Here is a 23,109-nt window from a genome sequence, read left to right on the forward strand (position 1 = left end):
GGAAAAGATTCCCGGGCCAAAATGCGATCGGGCAATGGTGAACTACCTGTGTGGTCAAAGTGGTGTCCAGGAAACTCTAGCCAAGTAACATCGAATAAGCATTTCTCAATGTTTAAACTTATGTTGTAAGTGAAAAGACGTTCAAATACTGCTGAGATTAGCTGCGTGCTGCTGCATGGATGGAGAGGTGCCTGCGATAAGACATCATCAAGATAGGCATACGCAGAAGGTAAACCACGTAAAACCTCGTCCGTGAAACTTTGAAACGTTTGGGCTGCATTTCGAAGACCAAAGGGCATACGCGTGAATTCGAAAAGGCCAAACGGTGTTGCGACAGCTGTTCTAGGGAAGTCATCCGAAGCTAGGGATATGCGGTAGTATGCACTACGAGATGGAGTTTGGAGGAAATGTTTGTGTGGCTCAAGGTACTTGCGAAATCGTGGATATGTGGGATGGGATAGCTGTCTGGAGTAGTGGCGTTATTGAGAGACCGGTGATCTTCACAAAGTCTCCAATCACCTTTGGATTTCTTGGGTGCCATATCTAGGGGTGACGACCAGTGACTCACTGAAATAAGGATGACGCCAAGTTCGGGTATTTATCCGAACTCGTGTTTCAAACATGAAGCCTATCCAAATGAAGTCAGCGAGGGTTGGTGTGGGCAGGTGGACCCCTCGTCCGGATGTGGTAAACGATGGAATGAGTAATTGGTTGTGTGTACTGACACGGATGAGTAAGGGTTGGAAAATCCCTAAGGATGCCAGAGAAATAAGAATCAGGTAAAATAAGTCGGAAGAAGTCCGCTAAGTCCCCTCCGAGTGACTGACGAACGTACTCTTCGTCCTTCAGTGGAGGGTGTCGGCCTAATAATCACCGCTTTACATCATCTACACCTACTTGGAGAGAGATGGCATTTGGACGACAAGAATAAAAGTGACCGGGGAATTTTAGGCGAAACCTTGACCCTGTGTATCAATCCGTGAACCAGTGACCTCCTGAAATTCGAGTCATGCGCCAATTTAAACATGGCCGTGAAAATCATCTGGAAGGTCTTTGACGTAGGTCAGAATTAGTGGTGTTCCCAAATACCATGTGCAAATTCGGCCAAATTTTAGACGGTTTTGCAGGTTTGTGGAGATGAGTTCTGCGTACAATTCCACAGTGCATTGGTCTTAGGTTTGACGACGAAAAACATTGTCATGACATGCTTATCTGTTGTTATGGCGCTACTGATGTCTGATGGCTTCATATGGGCCCTTTAATTGAGAACGAAGGCATCAGTTTGAAAACTTTCATCATTATTTCGGATAGGATTAATGAAAATTTTCCACTTGTTTTAGATTGCCAGCTGAAGAAGCGGGCAATTCGGGATGGTTCAGGGTCGGGCTTTTTCTTCCGGCGGTCGTGTTTTGGCCGTGTAGATTGCTCTTGGTACATTATATGACTGTGGACTGTTTCTGCGAAGTGAACTTACAATAACGTGCTAGTTCATTAGCGGAACTATGTCTGCGTCTTTTTCTACACCCAATTCACAAACTCCCTGCGCAACCAGTACATCACCGACGGCAAATGAGTCGCCACTGAGGTTTCACAGCAGTCCGTATTCTGAAGCTCACCCACCACCGACGCAATTAATAAAACTCAACTCTCTCCCTGGACCAGCATCCATAAAGAAAGAAAAACTGCACACGTCGTCACGCTTCAATGTTGGAGTTAACCGAGAGTTAACACCACTTCCCCTAATTAAAGGTAATTAGTTTTGTTTTTGATGTAGGCATTTTTCAGTTTAGTCGAAGGATTGAAGTTTGATTCTGTCATCTTGTGTAGTTACGCGGCCGCCAAAAATTCTCGGTGTGCCGGGAACCAGTTACTTGCTTCCATATATTGAGAAGATTTTCGGCTTCTCCGTGGCTGAATCCTACGTTGGAACAGATAACCTCGAAAGAAACAATGGGGTGCGTGGTGTCTGAAACTTTCAGACCATTTTGAGCGAAATACCCGTTGTTTCCATGATCATAACTCAATTGTACTGACAGAGTTACAAGCCTAGTGCTGCGGACCAAGTAATCTTCGTGTCACCGATCTTCCAACTCGCCAATGAGAGAAAATTAACAGGTCTATGGATGTAGAAATGGTTGTATGGGTTATAATATGTGGTCGCTCTAGCTTTGTGATCCTCTAGGCCTGAGCCATTTTTGAATGTCCCACCAGAATGTGCATTGGCGCACAGGTTGGCCATGCTAATAAATGTGCAGCACGGTTTTTTGCATAATAGGCGAGCTTGCTTTTCCGGGTTGTTTGTATCTAGGTAACCGTAGAAGCAGTCGTGATCAGCATTATCTATCTCGATGGCTAAATCATCACGGCGTTCTGAAGAATTTGGCCACGTGCGGTCCCAGCGAACCTCTTCATCATCGACAACGCAACATCGGTATTCATCGGCAATGTCTCGCTGAAGTACAAACGGAACTTGTTCGAACGATAACAAAAAGGCCTCTTATGCACTGGTTGACCTTTATACTTCTAGCTGCTAGGACAGCATCCGGATTCAGTAGATATGCACTCAAAATGGTTATCGAATCTGGTACGGGATAGTGGCGGCGCAATAAGCGAATCGAAACAAACTCGCCTAGGGACGATATGTGGCTCAAGTTATGCCTAGATTAGTTGGGTTAGCCGCGACAGAAGGCAGAAACGAAAGTTTGATTAGTGTGGTGTAGCCATGCTGACGTAAACAAAGTCAAGATCCATTGACTGAGAGCGATTTCGTTGGAGGACATCAAGAGTAAGAAAACGTTGGTATGCTTACTTGGGTAAGACGACGAATCGTGCTCACTTTCCGTTGGGAGATAATCTGGATAAATAGTGACCAGTCTAAACAGAGACCGGGATGCAGCAGGAACGACATGAAGAGCATGTAACATGAACAGGTCGCCCTGATGACCGCAGGCAATCGCTGCAACCATTGTTTCTATAAAGATACGTTTCCTAGACCATTGACATCGACCGCCGCGTATGAGCATCCAGAATTCAGGCACTCATCTTCACATTCGGAGTTAATAAGATCATTCGATCTTGGCAGCATGCTTACGCTGGTTCCCTGGTATCAGCAGTCAAGTAACCTCATGTCGTTGGTCCTTTGATTGGATCCCTACAACGGCCGGTGGACGCATAATATCGGGTCACGTGAATACGTATAGTAAGGTTCCTTGCGCTTCACAGAGGCACCATTGATCTGCCTTAGGCAAACACCGATCAGTAATTGATACAAACAAATTAACTTTGAGATGTTGAATTTTTCAGCGGATTATTTGTAGCCAAAGCGATCATTCACTTTTCACAAGACAAATGGACTACGAGGGAGAGGACGACTTATAATCAGGGGCTTCATCTAAATAACGACAGAATGCAACGCAAAGACATGCACTGAATAACACTCCACGATGGAATTAATCGGACTCTAACCCGACTTTTGAAGTTTGTAGGTTATACGAGTTGGAGAGGAACGGGTTGCAAAGAGTTCCAAAGACGGGATATTCTTTGGAAAAAGGTAAGAGGTGGTCAGTCCTACACTGTTTAGTGCAAGCGTAATATGGGTCGCTTGATGGACAAAGATGTGCTACCCGTTTGAAGTTGTGAATAAAGGGACAGATGGCTCCGCGGTTGAGGCACACAAAAACTGACATGAGAGTCCAACATTCAAATCTTACTCTGTTTTCTCATAATTACTGTTGAGGCTTCGGCGACTCGGTAGTATATCAGCCCTTGGACTTCTTTGGATGAACCGACCAAAGTCATCCTGTCCTTTGGTATGCACTTTGCACCCACAAAGTGTAAGGTCATGCTTGTGGACGTGCAGTCACTGAACACGCCACTTACAGTCCAGGGAGAGGCACTTGAAGTTGTGGAGCGTTTTACGTATCTTGGAAGTTGTATTAGTTCTGACTGTAGTGTGACAGATGAGGTGAATGCACGAATCTGCAAGGCTCGGACCGCGTTTGCTAACTTGAGACACCTATGGCGTCAGAATGGTTTATCCCTGAATCTGAAGGGACGTGTGTATCAAGCTACAGTACGGGCTGTTTTGTTGTATGGCTGTGAGACTTGGCCTATTCGAGCAGCGGACCTGAGACGTCTTCAGGTGTTCGACAATCGTTGTCTCAGAACCATAGCTCGTGTGGGTTGGTGTCAGCGAATCCGTAACGAAGCAGTTAGAAAGCGTGTTTTCGGTTGTGTAACGGGTACTTCCATTGAAGAATGTACCCAGCACCAGAAGCTGCGTTGGTTGGGACATGTTTTACGCATGCCGAACCATCGTTTGCCGAAGAGAGGACTGTTTTCCATGCCCAATTCGGAGTGGCGTAAACAGAGAGGGGCCCACCCCATGACCTGGCAGAGGAGTATGAAGGAGATCACGAAACGCTTGGGTGCTGTCGGTGCTACTCGCCTTCCAGGATGGGGACCGCGTGATCCTCACTGTGCCTGGTTGGAGACACTACAAGATATGGCTGCCAACCGATGTCAGTGGCGTTCTTGTTGTCAGTTTCTGTCCAGATTGCCTGAGTGAATGTCTGGAGGTGTAGGCACCTCGGAATGATTGTGTTAAGCTAGCACTAAGTCCCTCCCCCATCCACCTTTATTCTTTTCTTTACAATAAGGCTTTCAAATAAGTCATGGTTGTACGGCAGTGAAGCATTGGTGTTGAACACCGATGTCATGCTGTCGTTGATGATGATGATGATGATGATGGTTGGACTTCCTTCTTGTTGCACGGTAGCTATGCACCGAACGGTTGCCACGATTAACTAGTACTCCAAAATAGGAGTAATCTCGGTCGAACATTTACTGTGACAGTAATCGCAGAACAAAGTAAGGAGTCCTACGTTCGGATCGTGATAAATTACACTTATAGGTTATCGTTCGACGGGGAGATAGGGAGCACACTTTTACGTTCAATTGATCCAAGAGATAAGTAAGTGTAGTAACCCCATCCGAATTATGCCAGTAGCACTTTAGGTAGGTCGAACCTGGAGTAATTTGGGTGGGAGTGAAGTTGCATATCCGAAAAGGAAACTATTAGTGCACTGTTGATGATGGCCATTATACATTTCAGAAGGTATTTACACTAATGAAAGTTTTTACTATGGTTGGCAGTGGTGGGTCGCAACACGTATAGAAATAAATGTAATGTGAAATGGGAGCAAGTTAAAAGAGGAACTAATCATCTGTGAGCGTTCCCTGGTGAAAGTCCGGACGGCTGGTACGTGTTTTCTCTGCAGTATGGCTGCTACACGTGTTCCATAATTGTCCATGAACTTGTGTAGAGTGGTTGACCTCTGGCTATCTGCGCGCGCGCGAGTTTGTGTGTATTGGCTGTGTTCGGTTTCCCTATATGTAGGTTCGTTTCGTGTACGTGGTAGAGTGGTTGACCTCTGGCTATCTGCGCGCGCGCGAGTTTGTGTGTATTGGCTGTGTTCGGTTTCCCTATATGTAGGTTCGTTTGCGTGTACGTGGGTGCCAGCACATGAGTTGCTGCTACGCTCACTAGACGGTACAGACAATCGATATCCGATGAGTCACCTTAATGTGAAGTGGTTTGTGAGTATGAAAAAAGACAAGTCTCATGATCCAGCGAGCGACTGTGATCTCAACAGTCAAGTGCTGCGTAGTGACTGCGGAGCTACAAAACCAACCATCCTGGATGCTTGCGTAGACCTGGTCGGGGTAAATTTTCAATAAAAGGTAGGTCAAGATGCATAAAAAGCTAATGCATGAGTGGAAATATAAATGAAAATGGATGTTTGTGGGTACTCTGAGGGGTTGAACGTCGTTGACTCCAATGAGGCGCAGTGGAGGATGCTGGCAAAGGCGGTGTTCAGGGTGGTAATGCCTCGTGACCGGTCGTCGCATGATCCGGGTGAGAGGAGCGCTGGAAGGAGTAAGACTGTTGTGTTGTGCGGTGGCCGAACTATTGGTTGCGCCTGTCAGACTACGCGATAGGGAGAAGACAGAGAACTGGAGACGACTGTATTGCCAGGACAAAACATACAGAGCGTCTGCGTAAATATATATAGGATGACTAATTGGCCAGATATGCTCGTTCACTTGTTCGCTCCGTACAGCCAATGGTGGTGTTCCGGTCGTGAATATTCTCAGGCCCACTACGCTGGTCGTGTGTTTGTAAGCCGTTTGGTGAGAGCCGCCAACTCACCTAATTTCCGGACGTGTGGAATTGATGATGACCTTGGGGATGCGTCACTCTCTTCACATGTACTTTTTCTTCTGTCTGGACGCGCCCTGACAAAGACGGAACAAAGTGGAGCTCAGCTTCATCTGCAAATGCATGGATGGAACAGATGTTAGTCAACAGGTGGCCGTTCACTCAAAATAGGAACCGCCTAGAGGAGGGCACTGACCATTGGTGAACTCCAGCTTTGATTTTCCGGTTCTGAGGAATGGCGCCATCCGTAATTGCACAGAATGGTTATCCAAAAAGTTTCTAACCCGAAATCCGATGCAGCTTACATATGAAAAGTTGGTAAGATCCGTATGTTGAAACCGCTCAAACGCCTTCGATACATCAAAGTCGACTAATCACCAAAAGTGTACAGATATGAAGGCCAAATGTACACATTTGTGGTCATCCTTCAAGACCTCGGGATTGTTTGGTAAAAATTGCCTCGAAAATTTGTGCGAAATCGAAGTGAGACGGTAGTAGTTGGAGTAAATAAAACAGCCGATCAACCTTGGCACCCTTTCAGTGCATAGCTGCTACGCAACCGGAAGGCTGATTCGCTGTCAGATTGTGGGAGCTTAGTTTGGGAATGACAGGGACGAATGGATTCGTTCGCCGTGAGGGAAAAGGATAGATGAAAGGGCAATAAAATAGTGTGGGCAAGTTCAGCAACACAGTTGTGGAAGAAAACCGCAGGAATACCATCCTAACCAGGGAGCATGGAAAGTTTTAAGCAACGTGATATGGCGTAAAGATGGATAAAGATGCAAGCACTTGCAGTTCAAATATACCTGCAGGTTGTCTAGGCTATTGAGATATTACGTCATGAGGGTGAAAGACGAGCTGCTGTGTGAAAATCCAATTAGAAGCAGCGATGACTTTGGAGAGAACTAGTGTCTATTGGTGTTTATTAGTGTGTTTATTTATTTTTATTTTTATTTAGTGTGTTTATTTAGTGTTTATTAATAGCAAGGAAATGAGATAGCTCCTTTGTTATTGTGACACTCCAACATTGCCACAGGTTACATTTGTGCGGCGCAATTTTCCGAAATCGCAGAAGTCTGGTGTGCTCCAAAAGCGTGCCAGCCGCGGACCCAAACTAGTCACATTGTCATTAGTTACCGGTGGCTTGAATCATTATCTGACTCTTGCCGGTTTTGGAACGCTTATTTCAACTATGACTACGTGCTCGTCTGAGACCGCTTTTCTCTTCTTTCTCCAGTACTGCGTATGATCAATCCACTTTCCAGCCACCCAGCCAATGTTCCGGGTCTGAACTATCAGTCAGAAAAATCAACCCGAATATTCACTTATTAACTGCAAAAGACACATTTCATCCTTAATTGCCTATACTCTGTATCAAACTGAGCAGCAGACGTCTCTTGCTGGAACCTTGGTTTCCCTCTCTCGATTTAGTGTCTCAGAAACGTCCATACAGGACGCCACATCGGTCGTGCATCTCATCATAATCATAATTATAACTATCGAAAGCGTGACAGCAGTAACACACACTGATGCTTCGCAGCCGTACAACCATGGTTCATTTGAAAGCCTTATTTTGGAGAACAGAATGATTGGACGGGCAAACGACTTATTACTAGCCTAGCACAATCACTCTGAGGTGCCTATACCTCATGCAGGCAATCTGGATAGCGACTGATAACAAGAATGCCATTGACATCAGTTAGCAGCCATATCTTACAGCGTCTCCAACCAAGCGAAGTGGGGTTCACGCCATCCTCATCCTTAAAGCCGAGTCACACTGACTGCATCCAGTCTTTTCGTAATCCCTCGCACCCCTCCTTCCACATAATAATAATCATTCAGCAGCAGCACCCTTTCGGTGCCTAGCAGCCCTGCCACATGAAGGAGACACGAGGGCTGGGATACTGCCACGTTGTCCAAATCTAGACAGGAGAAGTCGAGAGGCAGAGGGCGGGGTAGAACCAAAGACCTTCCGGTCAGTACATTCGCGTTCTGACCACTTGGTCTATCTCCCCCTCCTTCCATTTCAAGAGTTGGCCAACTCTCTGCTTCCGCCATTATGAATTGGGCACGCAAAACAGCACTGTCTCCGGCCTCCTTGTGGATTAGCTGACACCAATCCACACCAGCTATGGCCCTGGGACAACGACTGTCGAATACATGAAGACGTCTCGGTCCCGCTGCTGGAACAGGCCAAGGTTCACAAACGTACACTAAATAGCCCGTACTGTAGCCTGATGCACATGTTCCTTGAGGTTCTGAGAGATACCTCTTTGATGCCATAGGTATCTCAAATTAGCGAACGTGACCTGAGCATTCCGTATTCATGGAGTGACCTTACTTTCCACACCACAACCGGAACTAAAACAACTTCTACGGTACTTAAAACCCTCTACAAATACAAGTGCCTCTCCCTGGGTGGTAAGTGACATGGTCAGTGACTGCATGTCCACAAGCATGGCCTCACATTTTGTGGATGTGAAGTGCATACCAAAGGAAGGGATGATTTTGTTCAGTTCATCCAAAACCCTTCTCCATAGAAGAGGAGTGCAATGTCGTCTGCATACTCCAGATCGTCAAGGTTTTCATCAGCGGCTGCTTGAACACCGGGGTTTTGACGGGGTTCGTCTCATTATCTCACCGATCACGAAATTAAATGGAAATGGAGAGAGTGGACAGCTCTGACGAACACCGTTTCGTGCATGGAAGCTTTTGGAGAGCTCTGTGCATATACTCACACGCAGGAAGACCAGAGGATACAAGGAGTTTATTATGTTCACAAACTTTCTGGACATTTTTGTATCCGGTCTCCGGTCGTCCCAAGATGTTGACATCAGAACCCGGCTGCTTAACAGAATTAAACAGGATGCCGAAATGAGGTTGCAGAGTCTCACCACCGAATGTCAATGCCTCATTATCCTGAAGCGCGACATGGTTATGATCAGCCAGTCACGGACAGAGAATGCAAGGAATTTATTTTGTTCACAAACTTCCTGAGCATTCCGTGATGAGCAGGCGTGTTAAAGAGAACAGACCGGTCAACCGAGTCGAATGCGTCTTTGAAACTCAGGAATTTTAAAATTGTGGCTCCTCTGTACGTATGGTGTTGTTCTAGCACCTGATAGGGTGTTAAGGTCTTGGAAACGCGACCCCTACCACGCCGCCAACCTGCTTGCTGCTCTCAAGCCAGTATCTCCTGATCGATCTTGTTATGACCGGGTTCAAACTGATCCACCTTTGGTAACCGCACTCGTTACGAGCTCCGTTTTTGAAAATGGACACTAGTAATGATCCTCCCCAATTATCGGGGACAGTGTCTTTCACTCAAATGCATGCATACATGTCAGATAAGCGCTGGCTAAGGACTTCATCTCCATCTTTGAACAACGCTGATGAAGGGTCGTCCGGATCAGAAGCCCAGTGGTACAACCATAAACCTCTGAGTCCGTAGAGGTTCCACGTTTACCGTCCAGAGTTCTACGTTAGCTTCAGGCTCCAGGTAAGTGGCAGCTGGTGGCCATGGGAATTTTCGGTCATGCAGGTAAAGCCAGGGAGAACGAGCTTGTTTGTTTCGTATTTCACTCTGAGTATCTGGTGATGCTGACGGAGAGAGTGAACCATACCTTTGTGTGACGGTTTTCGTCCTCCCGCAACCCATTGAGCTTTACTGAGGGAATGTCCGTGCGACACAATCTCTCATACCAGGTTGGTCAATGGTTAGAGGTCTGACCGACACAATGTACTGACCCTCCAGGTTGTGCGGTTGGACCATGTGAGATGACTTGTTCTACAATAATGGTACTGCACTTGCATTTCCCGAAAAACGCCGGTGCGGCGCAGTCAGGCTTTTGAGCCAGGGGCTTCGGTCGAGGACCCTAGTAAACCTCTTGTCTAGGTGTGGACGAGGTGGCTAGAGCGCGAATTTGCTACCTGGAAGGTCCGTGCTTTGAACCCGATCGGTCTCTCCACTTTCCTGAGTCTTTTGTCTAAATTGAAACCTATAAGGCGTATAATGTATTTTATTCCGGGCTAGCCTGCTACGAGCTTTTTAAAGCTCACAATGCTAATTAGGGTTCAATCGGGAACTGTGTATCGCATAACACGAAGAGAGTAAAACGAAGAAAACTCACAATTTTGAAAACTTACTTGTTCCAGTGTTTCGGGCGAAAGAGAGCAGGAAACATGATTGGTAGAATCTCTTCCACATGATCATGCATCAATTGAAGCATATAATCATTACGAGTTGGCTAGAGCGCGAATTCGCTACCCTGAAGGTCCGTGGTTCCTACCCAGCCTCTGTCTCTCTACCTCCTTTCTAGGCTTGGGCAGCCTGGCAGTATCCCAGCCCTCATGCTTCCTTCTTGTGGCATGACAGTCAGGTACCGAAACGTTGCTACAGCTGAATGTTGAACACGAGCACCTTGGTCGTAGCCCAGCCTACAATTAACAATACTCTCATGCCACATCGGCCGTTGTATGGTGTCACTAGGCGGGTCACCTTACTTGCTGCATACAGCAGGACGGGTAAATAGGCGTTCAGCTGTAACGCCCTCTTGCTTCCTAGCTGCCATGCAACCCAAAGGAAGCACGAGAACTGTGATACTGCCAGGTTGCCCAAGCCTAGACAGGAGAAGTCGAAATGTAGAAACCGGATTCGAAATACAGACCTTCCCGTCAGTAAATCCGCTCTTACAACTGAACCTTCTCGGAAAACCAGTTAGAATGACTATATTCTGATTAACACGGAACTCATCCTAGATAGCCTTTCAGTGGCTGCTCCAGTGCACCACTGTGGTAGGCTGATCCACCCTTCTGCACAATATAGTCGTGCAACCGCAAAGTACTATGCTCAAAAGAAGTCCGGATAAGTAAGCAGTCACTCGTAAGAAACGAAAATTTGTGGAACTCTTTCATAGCATTACCAAACTACCGGCCGAAGGGAACGTGACTTTAAAAGTCAACTTATCAAGGTGTAGGCTGGAGTATTCGATGAAGTAACACTTGGTTAAGGGATGCTTTCTGGATCCTTGAGCTTGCTTGAGATCATAAAATCCTCAAGAAATCTCACAAACAACCCCTCAAGTAGCAGCATCCAACCCAGATTACGCTCGAGCAAAAGACGACCGCGTCTAGGTAGAACGCCTAGAAATTCGGGAAGGGCATCCGTTCTGTGTGGGACCATTCAAGGAAAGCTACCGTTAGGCAGCAGGATGAAGCAATGAAGAAATGTAAAAACAATACCATTCAAACTTCGAAACCAAAGTATCACGGTTTTATTAGTCAATCTAATTCAGTCTCGCTTAACACCCGACGTCTTTCGACCCAGCTCTGAAATTATGCCGACCTGAATGATATTTGAATCTAAATTGTTTGTTTCCAGATGACTCACGTATGTTATTCGAAGTTGAGGGACTGTTAGGAACTGACAGGATGGGAACTACGGAGCGACAACTTCAAAATCTTTATTCATCGAAAACAGTGCATGAATCAGAGACGGGTAGTCTGTAAGCGTTCAGCCGCAGCACCCTTCCGGTGCCTAGCTGCCATGCCACCCGAAGGAAGCACGAGGGCTGGGATACTGCCAGGTTGCCCAAGCCTAGACAGGAGAAGTCGAAATGTAGAAACCGGATTCGAAATACAGACCTTCCCGTCAGTAAATCCGCTCTTACAACTGAACCTTCTCGGAAAACCAGTTAGAATGACTATATTCTGATTAACACGGAACTCATCCTAGATAGCCTTTCAGTGGCTGCTCCAGTGCACCACTGTGGTAGGCTGATCCACCCTTCTGCACAATATAGTCGTGCAACCGCAAAGTACTATGCTCAAAAGAAGTCCGGATAAGTAAGCAGTCACTCGTAAGAAACGAAAATTTGTGGAACTCTTTCATAGCATTACCAAACTACCGGCCGAAGGGAACGTGACTTTAAAAGTCAACTTATCAAGGTGTAGGCTGGAGTATTCGATGAAGTAACACTTGGTTAAGGGATGCTTTCTGGATCCTTGAGCTTGCTTGAGATCATAAAATCCTCAAGAAATCTCACAAACAACCCCTCAAGTAGCAGCATCCAACCCAGATTACGCTCGAGCAAAAGACGACCGCGTCTAGGTAGAACGCCTAGAAATTCGGGAAGGGCATCCGTTCTGTGTGGGACCATTCAAGGAAAGCTACCGTTAGGCAGCAGGATGAAGCAATGAAGAAATGTAAAAACAATACCATTCAAACTTCGAAACCAAAGTATCACGGTTTTATTAGTCAATCTAATTCAGTCTCGCTTAACACCCGACGTCTTTCGACCCAGCTCTGAAATTATGCCGACCTGAATGATATTTGAATCTAAATTGTTTGTTTCCAGATGACTCACGTATGTTATTCGAAGTTGAGGGACTGTTAGGAACTGACAGGATGGGAACTACGGAGCGACAACTTCAAAATCTTTATTCATCGAAAACAGTGCATGAATCAGAGACGGGTAGTCTGTAAGCGTTCAGCCGCAGCACCCTTCCGGTGCCTAGCTGCCATGCCACCCGAAGGAAGCACGAGGGCTGGGATACTGCCAGGTTGCCCAAGCCTAGACAGGGGATACAGAGAGGCAGAGGTCGGATTCAAACCACGGACCTTCCGGTCAGTAAATTCGCGTTCTAACCACTTGGGCCATCTCGCCATCTGTAAGCCTGTGTCAAATAATCGAACATTAGGACAAATCAACCCCGATTTCTAAATGGAAGAAAGAGGTAAGATCAAAGTTTCGCTCTCTAAAAACTGTTGGAAAAACGGTAGATAGAGAGGGACCTGTTTAGGTTGAAGGCTGATTTCGACCCCGTTTGTCGCAAAATACGGGGTCACCCAAGAGGCTTCCTTGGGGTGGCATGGAAACTAGGCACCGAAAGGGTGCTACAGCTGAACATGAGAGGCGGCCTAGATGTGCGAACATTCTCATGATGTTTCACGCTGTCTCAGGCCTATAAATGACAAGTCTTGGGTGAAAGATAGGACACTAAATCCTGAAAGAAAATGCAACCAGAGTGAAATTTCCCTTAGTTACACCTCACAATCTTTTGGAAAAGTAACATGGATGTGATAAAGGTTCTGGAATCATTTTGTTAACTGATAGCATCTAAGAAACGGCTTTCGTCTCCAATGATGCATCGAGATTTCGAAAGTTCAACAAGCGTGACGATCGCGTGAATCTTGAGAGCGGAATATCGCACAAGGCATGGGCGAACCAGCTGCTAGATATATAGAACCTATTGTACAAAGTTGTTCTATCAACGCCTGATTGGCCGGCAAAAACCATGGAACTAATCTGCGATGTGTGTTTACACACTATATTCTGCATCAGCGAACATTGATTTTTTGAGATATTTTTTCCCTTTGTCACGAGCGAGCTTCATCCAACATCCCCAGTTTGTAACTCTTTTGGAAGACAGGGTTCTTAGTTGTGTCATTCGCCTTACTACACGTCAGTGGGATGAGCCACCCAAACAACTGTTTTACGAGCTCATCAACATCATCATTGTCAACTGTAATAACCGCGTGCTTGTCGTACACTGGTTGTAGCTGCCACAGTTTCGTTCACCGATGATTCGGGGAGGTGGGGTAGGTAGCTGCGCATTGGACGCGGGAGCAGATACATTAGCGTTTACATACAGCACTGTAGGTGGACTGTTAATTGGGGGGGGGGTTAGAAAGGGAGCTAGAGCTTGGATGCATGAGCGCTATTAAGGGCGCGACTCATCAGAGACCAAGAACAGCAACATCAGTGTTGAAACTGATGCTTCACTGCCGTACAACCATAAGGCTCGTCCCGTCTCGAGGTCCCCATTCAGGAAGACGGCAGTGACCAGCGCAGCTGAGTTTGCTGGTAATGACTTTCATACTTCGCTGCCAAGTCATTGACCGCCTCTGGCTTTCTTCCACCCTTCACGTGGTTGTGCGAAAAGAGCCCTTCGATTAAGTCGGTCGACTGGCATACGCAGCACGTGACCAAGCCAGCGCAACCGATGCAGTGTGATCAGTTCATCTATCGAGGGTGAATTATTTCTCCCGAATACCATTCGACGTACTTCAGGATTGCTGATCCGGTGTTCCTACCAGATTTGGGGCAATGCTCCGAAGACATCGATGGTCAAATACTGAAAGTCTTTTGACTCTCTCAGCAGGCAGTGGCCAGGTTTCTGATCCGAGATGGCGAGATGGCCCAAATTGTTGGAGCGCGAATTTACTGACCGAAAGGTCCGTGGTTCGAGCCCGACCTCTGCCTCTCTGTATCCCATGTCTAAGCTTGGGCAACCTGGCAGTATCCCAGCCCTCGTGCTTCCTTCGGATGGCATGGCAGCTAGGCACCGAAAGGGTGCTACAGCTGAACTTCTCTCTTTCACTTCTGATCCGCATATTAACATGGAGCGTACCGGAGCATTGTAAACTCAACTCTTGGCTGATAAGCCTACGCCCCAGGTGACGCATGTTCACAAAAGCTGCTCTGGCCTTCCCAATCCAGTTAGAAGTATCATCTTTGGCGAGACCTCCGGGACTGATTCAGCTGCTCAGCTAAACAAATTTGTCTACATAATCGGTTCATCCGCAAGCATGAGGTTAGGGTTCGAGCCCACCCAGTCTCTTGTAGTAGCACTTTACACTTATCAGGTGTGAAGCGCATGCCGAACCGTGAGGCGGAATTATTTAGAGTAATTAATATTGTTTGCATTACCACGAGGTCAGATCCCAGAAGAGCTATATGACCTGCGTACTCGATATATGTGAGCGGACGCCCCGGGAACACTTCGACCCCACAGACATTAGAGGCTGGTAGTGAGTCTTCCATGATCGTATCAATGACGAAGTTGAAGAGGAAAGGTGAAAGAGGGCAGCCATGTCGGACACCACGTGATGTGGCGAACCTAGGCGAGAGCTTCCCGTAGACCTTCACACGGCCGCGGGAGTTAGCATACAGCGCCTTAAGGAGGGTCAAGAATTTATGGGGGACACCTATGCCCCACAGACACTGCCGTAGTGCCTGACGGTCCACAGAGCCAAAGGCATCTTTCAGATCAAGAAACACAACCATTGTTGACTGCTGGAAGCCGTGTCGCTGTTCCAGAATTTGTCGGAGGATGAAGATCTGATCGATCTTGCAGGACGGAATCCAGCTTGGTTTTCACGGATCTACCTCTTCCTGTGTTCAGTCACCCTTCGAAGGATAAGTCCAGAGGGCACTTTTGATGCCACAACTAACAGGCTGATGCCACTGGATTTCACAGCGTGCGCGTACCCTTTTTGAAGGTGGGGATAACTGTCGACATGCCCCGTTCTGGAGACACCTCTTCATCGCATATGGTACAAATAAGCTTTGTCAGATGGGTCACTAGGGATTTTCCGCTTTTTTTGAAGAGGGCTGGATACAGACCGTCCGGTCCTGGTGCCTTCTCACGTTTTAGTGGGGTTATTTCCTACCTTATTTCTTCCGAGGGGCGATCAAGGTTTATATTCCATTGAATCATCTCCATAGGCTGTGTTGCAAGAGGCCAGCTGAACTGTTCTTCGAAGTGTTCGGCCCATCTCTCCATTCGATGTTTTTGCAAGTGAATTAATGGACCATCTTTTTCACTTATCGTTTCGCTGACCGTTGTTTTCCTTGGACCAGTCGATCGTATCAGTAGATATAGGGCGCGGCTGTTTCCCGTAACAATGGCCTTCTCGATCTTTCGAGCTTTCGATGTCTCGGTCTTTCTTTAGACTCTTCACTATTTGGTGTTTGAGGAATTTGCGTGCGCCGTCGAACTCATTTCCTGCTGGTACAGCTTTCCTGGCATCAACCATGGATAGAGATCTCGATGACATCCAATAGTCTTGTGGCCGAATAGGATAAGTCGAACAAACAGCACTGAACGCATTTGCTTGACAAATGAGTCCGGATAGCTCTCGATAAAAAGCATCCTTCTCAGCATCCGAACTGCAGTCCGCTGGGGCATAAGCTGACATTACAAACAGGCACCGCGTTTTATGCTCCGAGGCATTAAGCTTGATTGAACTGTATAACCGGGCGGCGCAAAGACTGTTTATTGGGATCCAGTTCAGTAAATCGGGCTGAGTGCAAATCCCACGCCATATATTCCACGAGTCATCGCTTCTGGGTCACCGGATACATGGAGGGGGAAATGTGAAAGAGCTGAGTTCATTCATGGCGTACTGAGATGCATAACCACGGTCGGGTCTTGCATGTGTGTTTCGAAGACACAGCATACATCAATTTTAAGGGAGTATAATGTCTCAGCAAGCGTTGCCTGTTTGCCAATTTGACATAGAGTACGGACGTTAAAAGCTCCTATGTAGGAAGGCTCTCGTGGATTTAGAAGGGTGTTATTTTGCTCATTGTTAGTAGGCAGCGAGGGGCATAAGGCCCTTCGGTCAGATAACTGACAGTCAAATGGTCCAGCGACGTTCGTTTGTGTGGTGGGAAGGGATTGGGGAGGGACATCGGTGGACACCGAACTGCGCGGGCAAACGATACTTCCCGTTTGCTCAGGCCGAGGAAGGGGGTTAAGTTGAGGTACCCCACCTTGAGCCTTTGACTCAAAAGTGTGACCCACAAGGCAGTGGACCCTGACCCTATCCTCTATCTCAAAAGTCTAATCCTACGAGGCTGCGGACGGAAGGGTTTTCTTTGGGAACCCTCCGCGGAGCCGATGACTCAACAGTCTGACCTGCTCGGCTGCAGGGGGTTGGCCTAACCCGAAGGCACAGGGAGTAAGACACTACTGTCTCATTCCTGATGCGGTTGCCTTCTGAGCAGCACCAGACTTTGGTTTCAAAAGTAGTTCGACCGTATTGGATAGTGCGCCGGCGGTCATGGTCAACCGTTGGGCCATCGTAGTGTGCGGATTTTAGGACCGACCTTTTCTAACCCGTCCTTCCTCGGAGAAAGGCAGCATCGCCGCTTTCATAAATATGGACATGCTGGTCGCCTTGGGGAAACACCTTATTGTCTTCATACTCCTGCTGCAGAGGACAGTACGACTTTACCCCCAGACCGCATCGTAGCACGACTACTCGTAGTACGGGGTCTCGCTTCTCCCTTTTGGCCTTCCTGGCATAGTTGCACCTTGTGGAACGGCGTTCCAGCCAGCGCAGCCTGCGGGATCATTACAGCACTCAAGCTCGCCCGCCCGGTCAACGTGGCAGCTTCAGGTCGGGGTTCTACGCACTGATACACCATGTGACAGAAGCTATTTAGAGCTGCACCAGGTGTACGTTGTTGTGTATCTTCACTCAAGCCTCGTTGTACTACTGATCCTGATGACCTTCCACCTGGTCTGTTCAAAGATGATGGTGGACTTCCCAGCCAGTGCCTGTCTGGCATATTTGGGTCTACCTGGGAGGAGTAGACTGTCCCAGACAACTGGGGTGAGTCGATAGTAGTGCTCATTTTCAAAAAGGGTATTGTTCCGAGAGTCGAGTAGTTCCAGGACGAGATTAGAAGGAAGACAGAATAGAAGGGCATACTGTACGCTTTAATCGTTTAATAGCGGTAGTGCATTATCTGAAAATATAGAGTGAGAATTACAAGTTAATGGTCTATGCAGAGGTATGGTTCATATAGTCATGACATTTTCCCCGCCTTGAAATAAGTGTGCTTTTCGGAGAAAGAGTGTAAAAATAAAAAGATAATAGTTACGTGGAGTCGTTTACGCCTCTCTGTTGCGTAAATTATATGGGTGAGAATGTCCAACTGATCTGGATCTGCACTGGAATGGGATGGTGAGGCATCGTTAATAGGCAAGAGTTCAGTTTCGGAGCAATCACGGTGGACTGATGGTGTTGCGTGAGGCTCCCCTTGTACGACGTTATCTATTGGTTGCAATTCTGTGCCTGATATCATGTCGTCGCCTTTAGGAGTCAAGCGGCTTAAGGATACGGTTTCATGTTTGCTATCTGGACGGACTCATCATCATCATCATCATTGTCAGCTGTAATAACCGCGCACTCGTCGTACAGTGGTTGTAGCCGCCGCAATTTTGTTCACAGATGATTTGGAGGGGAGGGTTGGTAGCTGCGCATTGCAGGCGGGAGCTGATAAATTAGTGCATAAATCCAGCACTGTCAGTGGGCTGTCAGGTGGAGGGATTGGAAAAGGAGCTATGCATTGAAGGCAATAGCTTAGATACACGAGCGCCATTGAGGGCGCGGCTGGGCCATATCTGACAATGTCTCTAGCCATTGATGTGGCCCGTCTCGGGGTCCCCATCCAGGAAGACGGCAGTAACCAGCGCAGCTGAGTTTGCTGGTAATGACTTTCATACTTCGCTGCCAAGTCATTGACCGCCTCTGGCTTTCTTCCACCCTTCACGTGGTTGTGCGAAAAGAGCCCTTCGATTAAGTCGGTCGACTGGCATACGCAGCACGTGACCAAGCCAGCGCAACCGATGCAGTGTGATCAGTTCATCTATCGAGGGTGAATTATTTCTCCCGAATACCATTCGACGTACTTCAGGATTGCTGATCCGGTGTTCCTACCAGATTTGGGGCAATGCTCCGAAGACATCGATGGTCAAATACTGAAAGTCTTTTGACGTCCTCGGCGCGCAGCGGCCAGGTTTCTGATCCATATACTAATATGGAGCGCACCGCAACATTGTAAATCGACCCTTGACAGAGAAGCTGGTGTCACGCCTATGCCACAGGTGGCGTAGGTTCGCAAAAGCTGCCCTGGCCTTCCCAATCCGGATGAAAATTTCATCTTTCGTGAGACCACCGGGACTGATTCAGCTGCCCAGGAAGACGAATTTGTCTACTACCTCAATCGGTTCATCCGCAAGCATGGTGCGAAGGTTCGAGCCCACCCAGTCTTGCAGTAGCACTTTACACTTATCAGGTGTGAAGCGCATGCCGAACCGTGAGGCGGAATTATTTAGAGTAATTAATATTGTTTGCATTACCACGAGGTCAGATCCCAGAAGAGCTATATGACCTGCGTACTCGATATATGTGAGCGGACGCCCCGGGAGCACTTCGACCCCACAGACATTAGAGGCTGGTAGTGAGTCTGCCATGATCGTATCAATGACGAAGTTGAAGAGGAAAGGTGAAATAGGACAGCCCTGTCGGACACCACTGTATGTGGTGATCTGGACGGACTATTTGGGTGTACTGTGGTTTACAACAGACGAATTCCACTTCCTCTACCCGAAGGCCATATTCAGAGACTCGATCACTGCGTTCTAAAAGGCTCGGCCCAGGGACAGTAAGCTAGGTAGGTAGGCAGGTAGGAAGACACCGTTGGTTGATCGTCATGTGAACGGCATGAAACGTTCGTGGGGGCGGGGTACGGTTGATACTAGTACATAACGGATCTGATACAGTGGAATGCATCAAGGAGGATAACCTCCCAATATGTGACAGGGGAGCCGCGTGATTTTAGAGGCAGGCAGATGGTCTTTCAATAGGTACCATTAAGTCGTTTAACCTGGCCATTACATATACAGCAGTGTGACCACTGGCAACGCCTTTATCGAACAAAAATTGTTTGAGCTCAGTTGAGACGAACGCAGAACCGTGATCTGACTGAATGTAAGCAGGCATATAAAGCAGTGAAGACAGTTGACTCAGACAACGAATCACAGTGGAAGAGGACGTATCGGCGCAAGGACAAGCAGAAGGGAATCGAGAATACTCGTCAGTGATTGTTAGGAGGTACTTGTTACGAGTGTTTGAGGGAAGCGAGCCTTCAAAGTCGATATTAAAGCGTTCAAACGGTTGTGTGGCTTTGATAAACTGGCCTTGGAAAGTGTCACAAAATTTTTGTTTAAGTTCGGAGCATGTGGAACTGTTGGGCACCACACGTCGGATATCGCTGACTGAAAAAGGAAGGTTCTTAGAACGAACAAAACGTGCAAATCTCGTGACCCCGGGATGGCACATTTTGTGAAGCTCTTCGAGTTTTTTCGTCCCAGTAATATTGGCACAAAGGTTACGAGATAGAGTATTGGCAACGCGGTTGTCCGTTTCAGGTCTACAAACGACGTTGTAGTTGTACCCTGCCAATTCGATTTTCCACCGTTCAATCTTGTCTTTATTTTACTTTTCTGTTGGTTCCTATACATAAAGGCGACTGAACGTTGATCCGTAGTCAGTTTGAAATGTTTTCCGAGGCGATAGTAGCGCCATTTACGGATCGCTTCGATGGTAGCTTATGCTTCTTTTTCTACAGCAGGATGATTTTTCTCGCTTGTAGTCAAGGTCCTGGAAAAAAGTTGACCGGCCGGTTACCGTGTCTCAGGGATGCACCAATAGCGATGTCGGATGCATCATTTTCGACGATGAAAGGGATATTGTAGTTGACAGTAACCACCATTGCATTCTCTAGTTCGCGTTTAAGGATCTCAAATGCTGTTCGGGCATTCTCCGGAAGTGGAAATATTTTGTTTTTAACCAATGGATGAATCTTTTCGGAAAACGCCGGCATCCACTGTGAGTAGTAGGCGAACAAACCAACAGCTCTTCGATTTCCCGTCAAATGCTGTTCGGGCATTCTCCGGAAGTGGAAATATTTTGTTTTTAACCAATGGATGAATCTTTTCGGAAAACGCCGGCATCCACTGTGAGTAGTAGGCGAACAAACCAACAGCTCTTTGCTGCGATTTCCCGTTCTGTGGACTTGGGAGTTCTCTTATGGGGCTCATGCGTCCTGGGTCAGGTCTTATAATACCTTTGGAGACCTTGTAACTCAAGAGAGTAATTTCTTCAGTTACCAATCTGCTCTTTGTGACTTCGAAAAAAAATACCTAAGATTACTGTCATTTCACCTCTTGTTTTGCCGCACACAGTAACGTTATCAATGCAGGCGAATGTGTCTTTCACCTGTTCGGCTTTGATTGTATTGTTTAACGGTCGTTGAATACACGCGACCTCGTTTGTCACTCCAAAAGGAATGCGCCGAAACTGTTATAGATTCCCGCCTCCTTCGAATGCGGTAAATGGCTTGTCTGACTAGGTTATTGGAACCTGATGATATACACTCTGGAGATCCAGTGTACTGTAGACGGTATAGCGTGCGATGGTTTCAACCATTTGGTCCAGTCTTGGTAAGGGCTATGCGTCAAGGTAGGTGAAGCGATTGATGGTCTGGCTGTAATCTATCACCACACGTCTCTTGAGACTACATCGCGCGTTTTGTGCTCTCCATGGGGAATTTGATGGTTCGATTATGCCATCGGTGAGCATTCGGTCTACTTCGGTTTGTATGAATTGTTCGTCTTCCGGTGTATGACGACGAGATTTTGTGGTAATCGGTTTGTAATTCGCAGCAGGATTGGTGAATAAGGATGGAGATTCCAGTTTCGTGGATGTTACGCCACATACACTTGGAGTGCCCCGTTGGCCACCGGACAGAATTTCGATTTTATCATATAACCTCAGCTCTTGTCCGAGAAGGACGTCTGCACAGCGGTTCGGTAATTCGCAAAGTTTGAACCGTTCGTATGTAGCATCCTTATGCATCCTTATGATAAATGTGTCGTCGATTCCATTACTATCACAGAATCGTACGGGAATAGCTTCCGATTATGTGTTTGTAGGATTGATGAAGAAACGAAACTCCGGAGCTGCCGGTATCAATGAGAACTCGGACAACCACGCCGTTGACGAAAATATCTGTTATAGTTTTGGATAGGCAATTGGGAGCAGCAGCACAAAATAGCGAAGAGATTGAGGAGTCTGGGGCTGAATCCGCATGACATTTAGAGGCTCTGGATCTACATACGCGTTGGAAACGTCCAATTTTTCCACAACTCTTGCATACTATTTAGCGGGACACTTATAACGAGGGTGCTTGGGGTTCCCACAAAAGTAACATTGTCGTGTAGCGGCAGAAACTGTTGTTACCAATGGACAAAGGAGTAGACACAGGACAAGTAACGGTTTGTCTGTATGCATATGATTGTGATTGTTTTTGTGCAAGTTCGAGAGCTCGCGCGGTCCGATTCATGTTACGTTAGCAGTTTCTCCCGAGTGGAATTTGACTGCAGTCCGATTATCAAGGCTTCCTGAACTGTTTCGTTTGTATGTTCCACAGCAGATACTTCTATGAATTCACAGTCTTTAGCATGTGGTTTCAGTTTTTGAACAAACTGGTCGACATCTTGACCAGGTTCTTGTTTGTATGTAGCTAAAAGTGGCGTGCATATACGATATATTTCGGGTGAATGCAAATCTTTTCCAGCAAGGTTATCGCAGAATCGTAGTCGCTACATCCTGCAGTGAAGTCATACACTGTATGGTCAGTGTGACAAATAAGAGTTTCCAATTTACTGAAACCTTCAGGTTTGATTGAGTTAATGTAAGCTTTGAAGGTGCGGAACCAATGAGTCCATCGTTTCAAGCCATCTGATGAGCGAGGATCAGCATCGAAAACCATAGGTCGGAGAATATGATCCATTTCTTTTTTCAGACAATTAAGTTGTTGCGAGAGTCGAGTAGTTCCAGGACGAGATTAGAAGGAAGAGAGAATAGAAGGGCGTAATGTGCGCTTTAATCGTCTAATAACGGTAGTACATCAGCTGAAAATATAGAGTGAGAATTACGAGTTAACAGTCTATCAAAGGTATGGTTTACATCCTCGTGACAGGTACTTGCGGTGAATGTGGTAATTAGTGTCGGCGTGATTCTTGGTGCCACTGATTCTTCGTCGTTTTACGGTGGCACGCAAAACCCTGACGCATGAGAACCAATTCCAGGAGAATCACTGGAGATTGTGGAAAACTTTACACGCCTCGGCAGTTGTATTAGCTCTGACGGAAGTGTGTCTGATAAAGTCAGTGCTAGAATCTCGAAGGTTCGAATCACACTCGCTAATTTGCGTCACTTGTGTCGTCAAAATGTATCTCACTGGATC

The 23,109-nt window shown here is 47.0% G+C and overlaps 1 protein-coding gene across 1 annotated transcript in view; it reads left to right on the forward strand.

The window, feature by feature from the left end:
• Nucleotides 1–1,350: 1,350 nt before the first annotated feature.
• T265_05701 (hypothetical protein) overlaps nt 1,351–23,109 on the forward strand; it is a gene marked incomplete at both ends in the record, with an annotated part of 91,863 nt that continues 70,104 nt past the window's right edge. Inside the window, one exon of the mRNA XM_009170770.1 lies at nt 1,351–1,749. Coding sequence (XP_009169034.1) covers nt 1,503–1,749 — 247 coding nt within the window. The remainder of the gene's footprint in view (nt 1,750–23,109) is intronic.

The sequence above is a fragment of the Opisthorchis viverrini genome (genome assembly GCF_000715545.1).
Source record: "Opisthorchis viverrini unplaced genomic scaffold opera_v5_108, whole genome shotgun sequence".
Classification (NCBI taxonomy): domain Eukaryota; kingdom Metazoa; phylum Platyhelminthes; class Trematoda; order Opisthorchiida; family Opisthorchiidae; genus Opisthorchis; species Opisthorchis viverrini.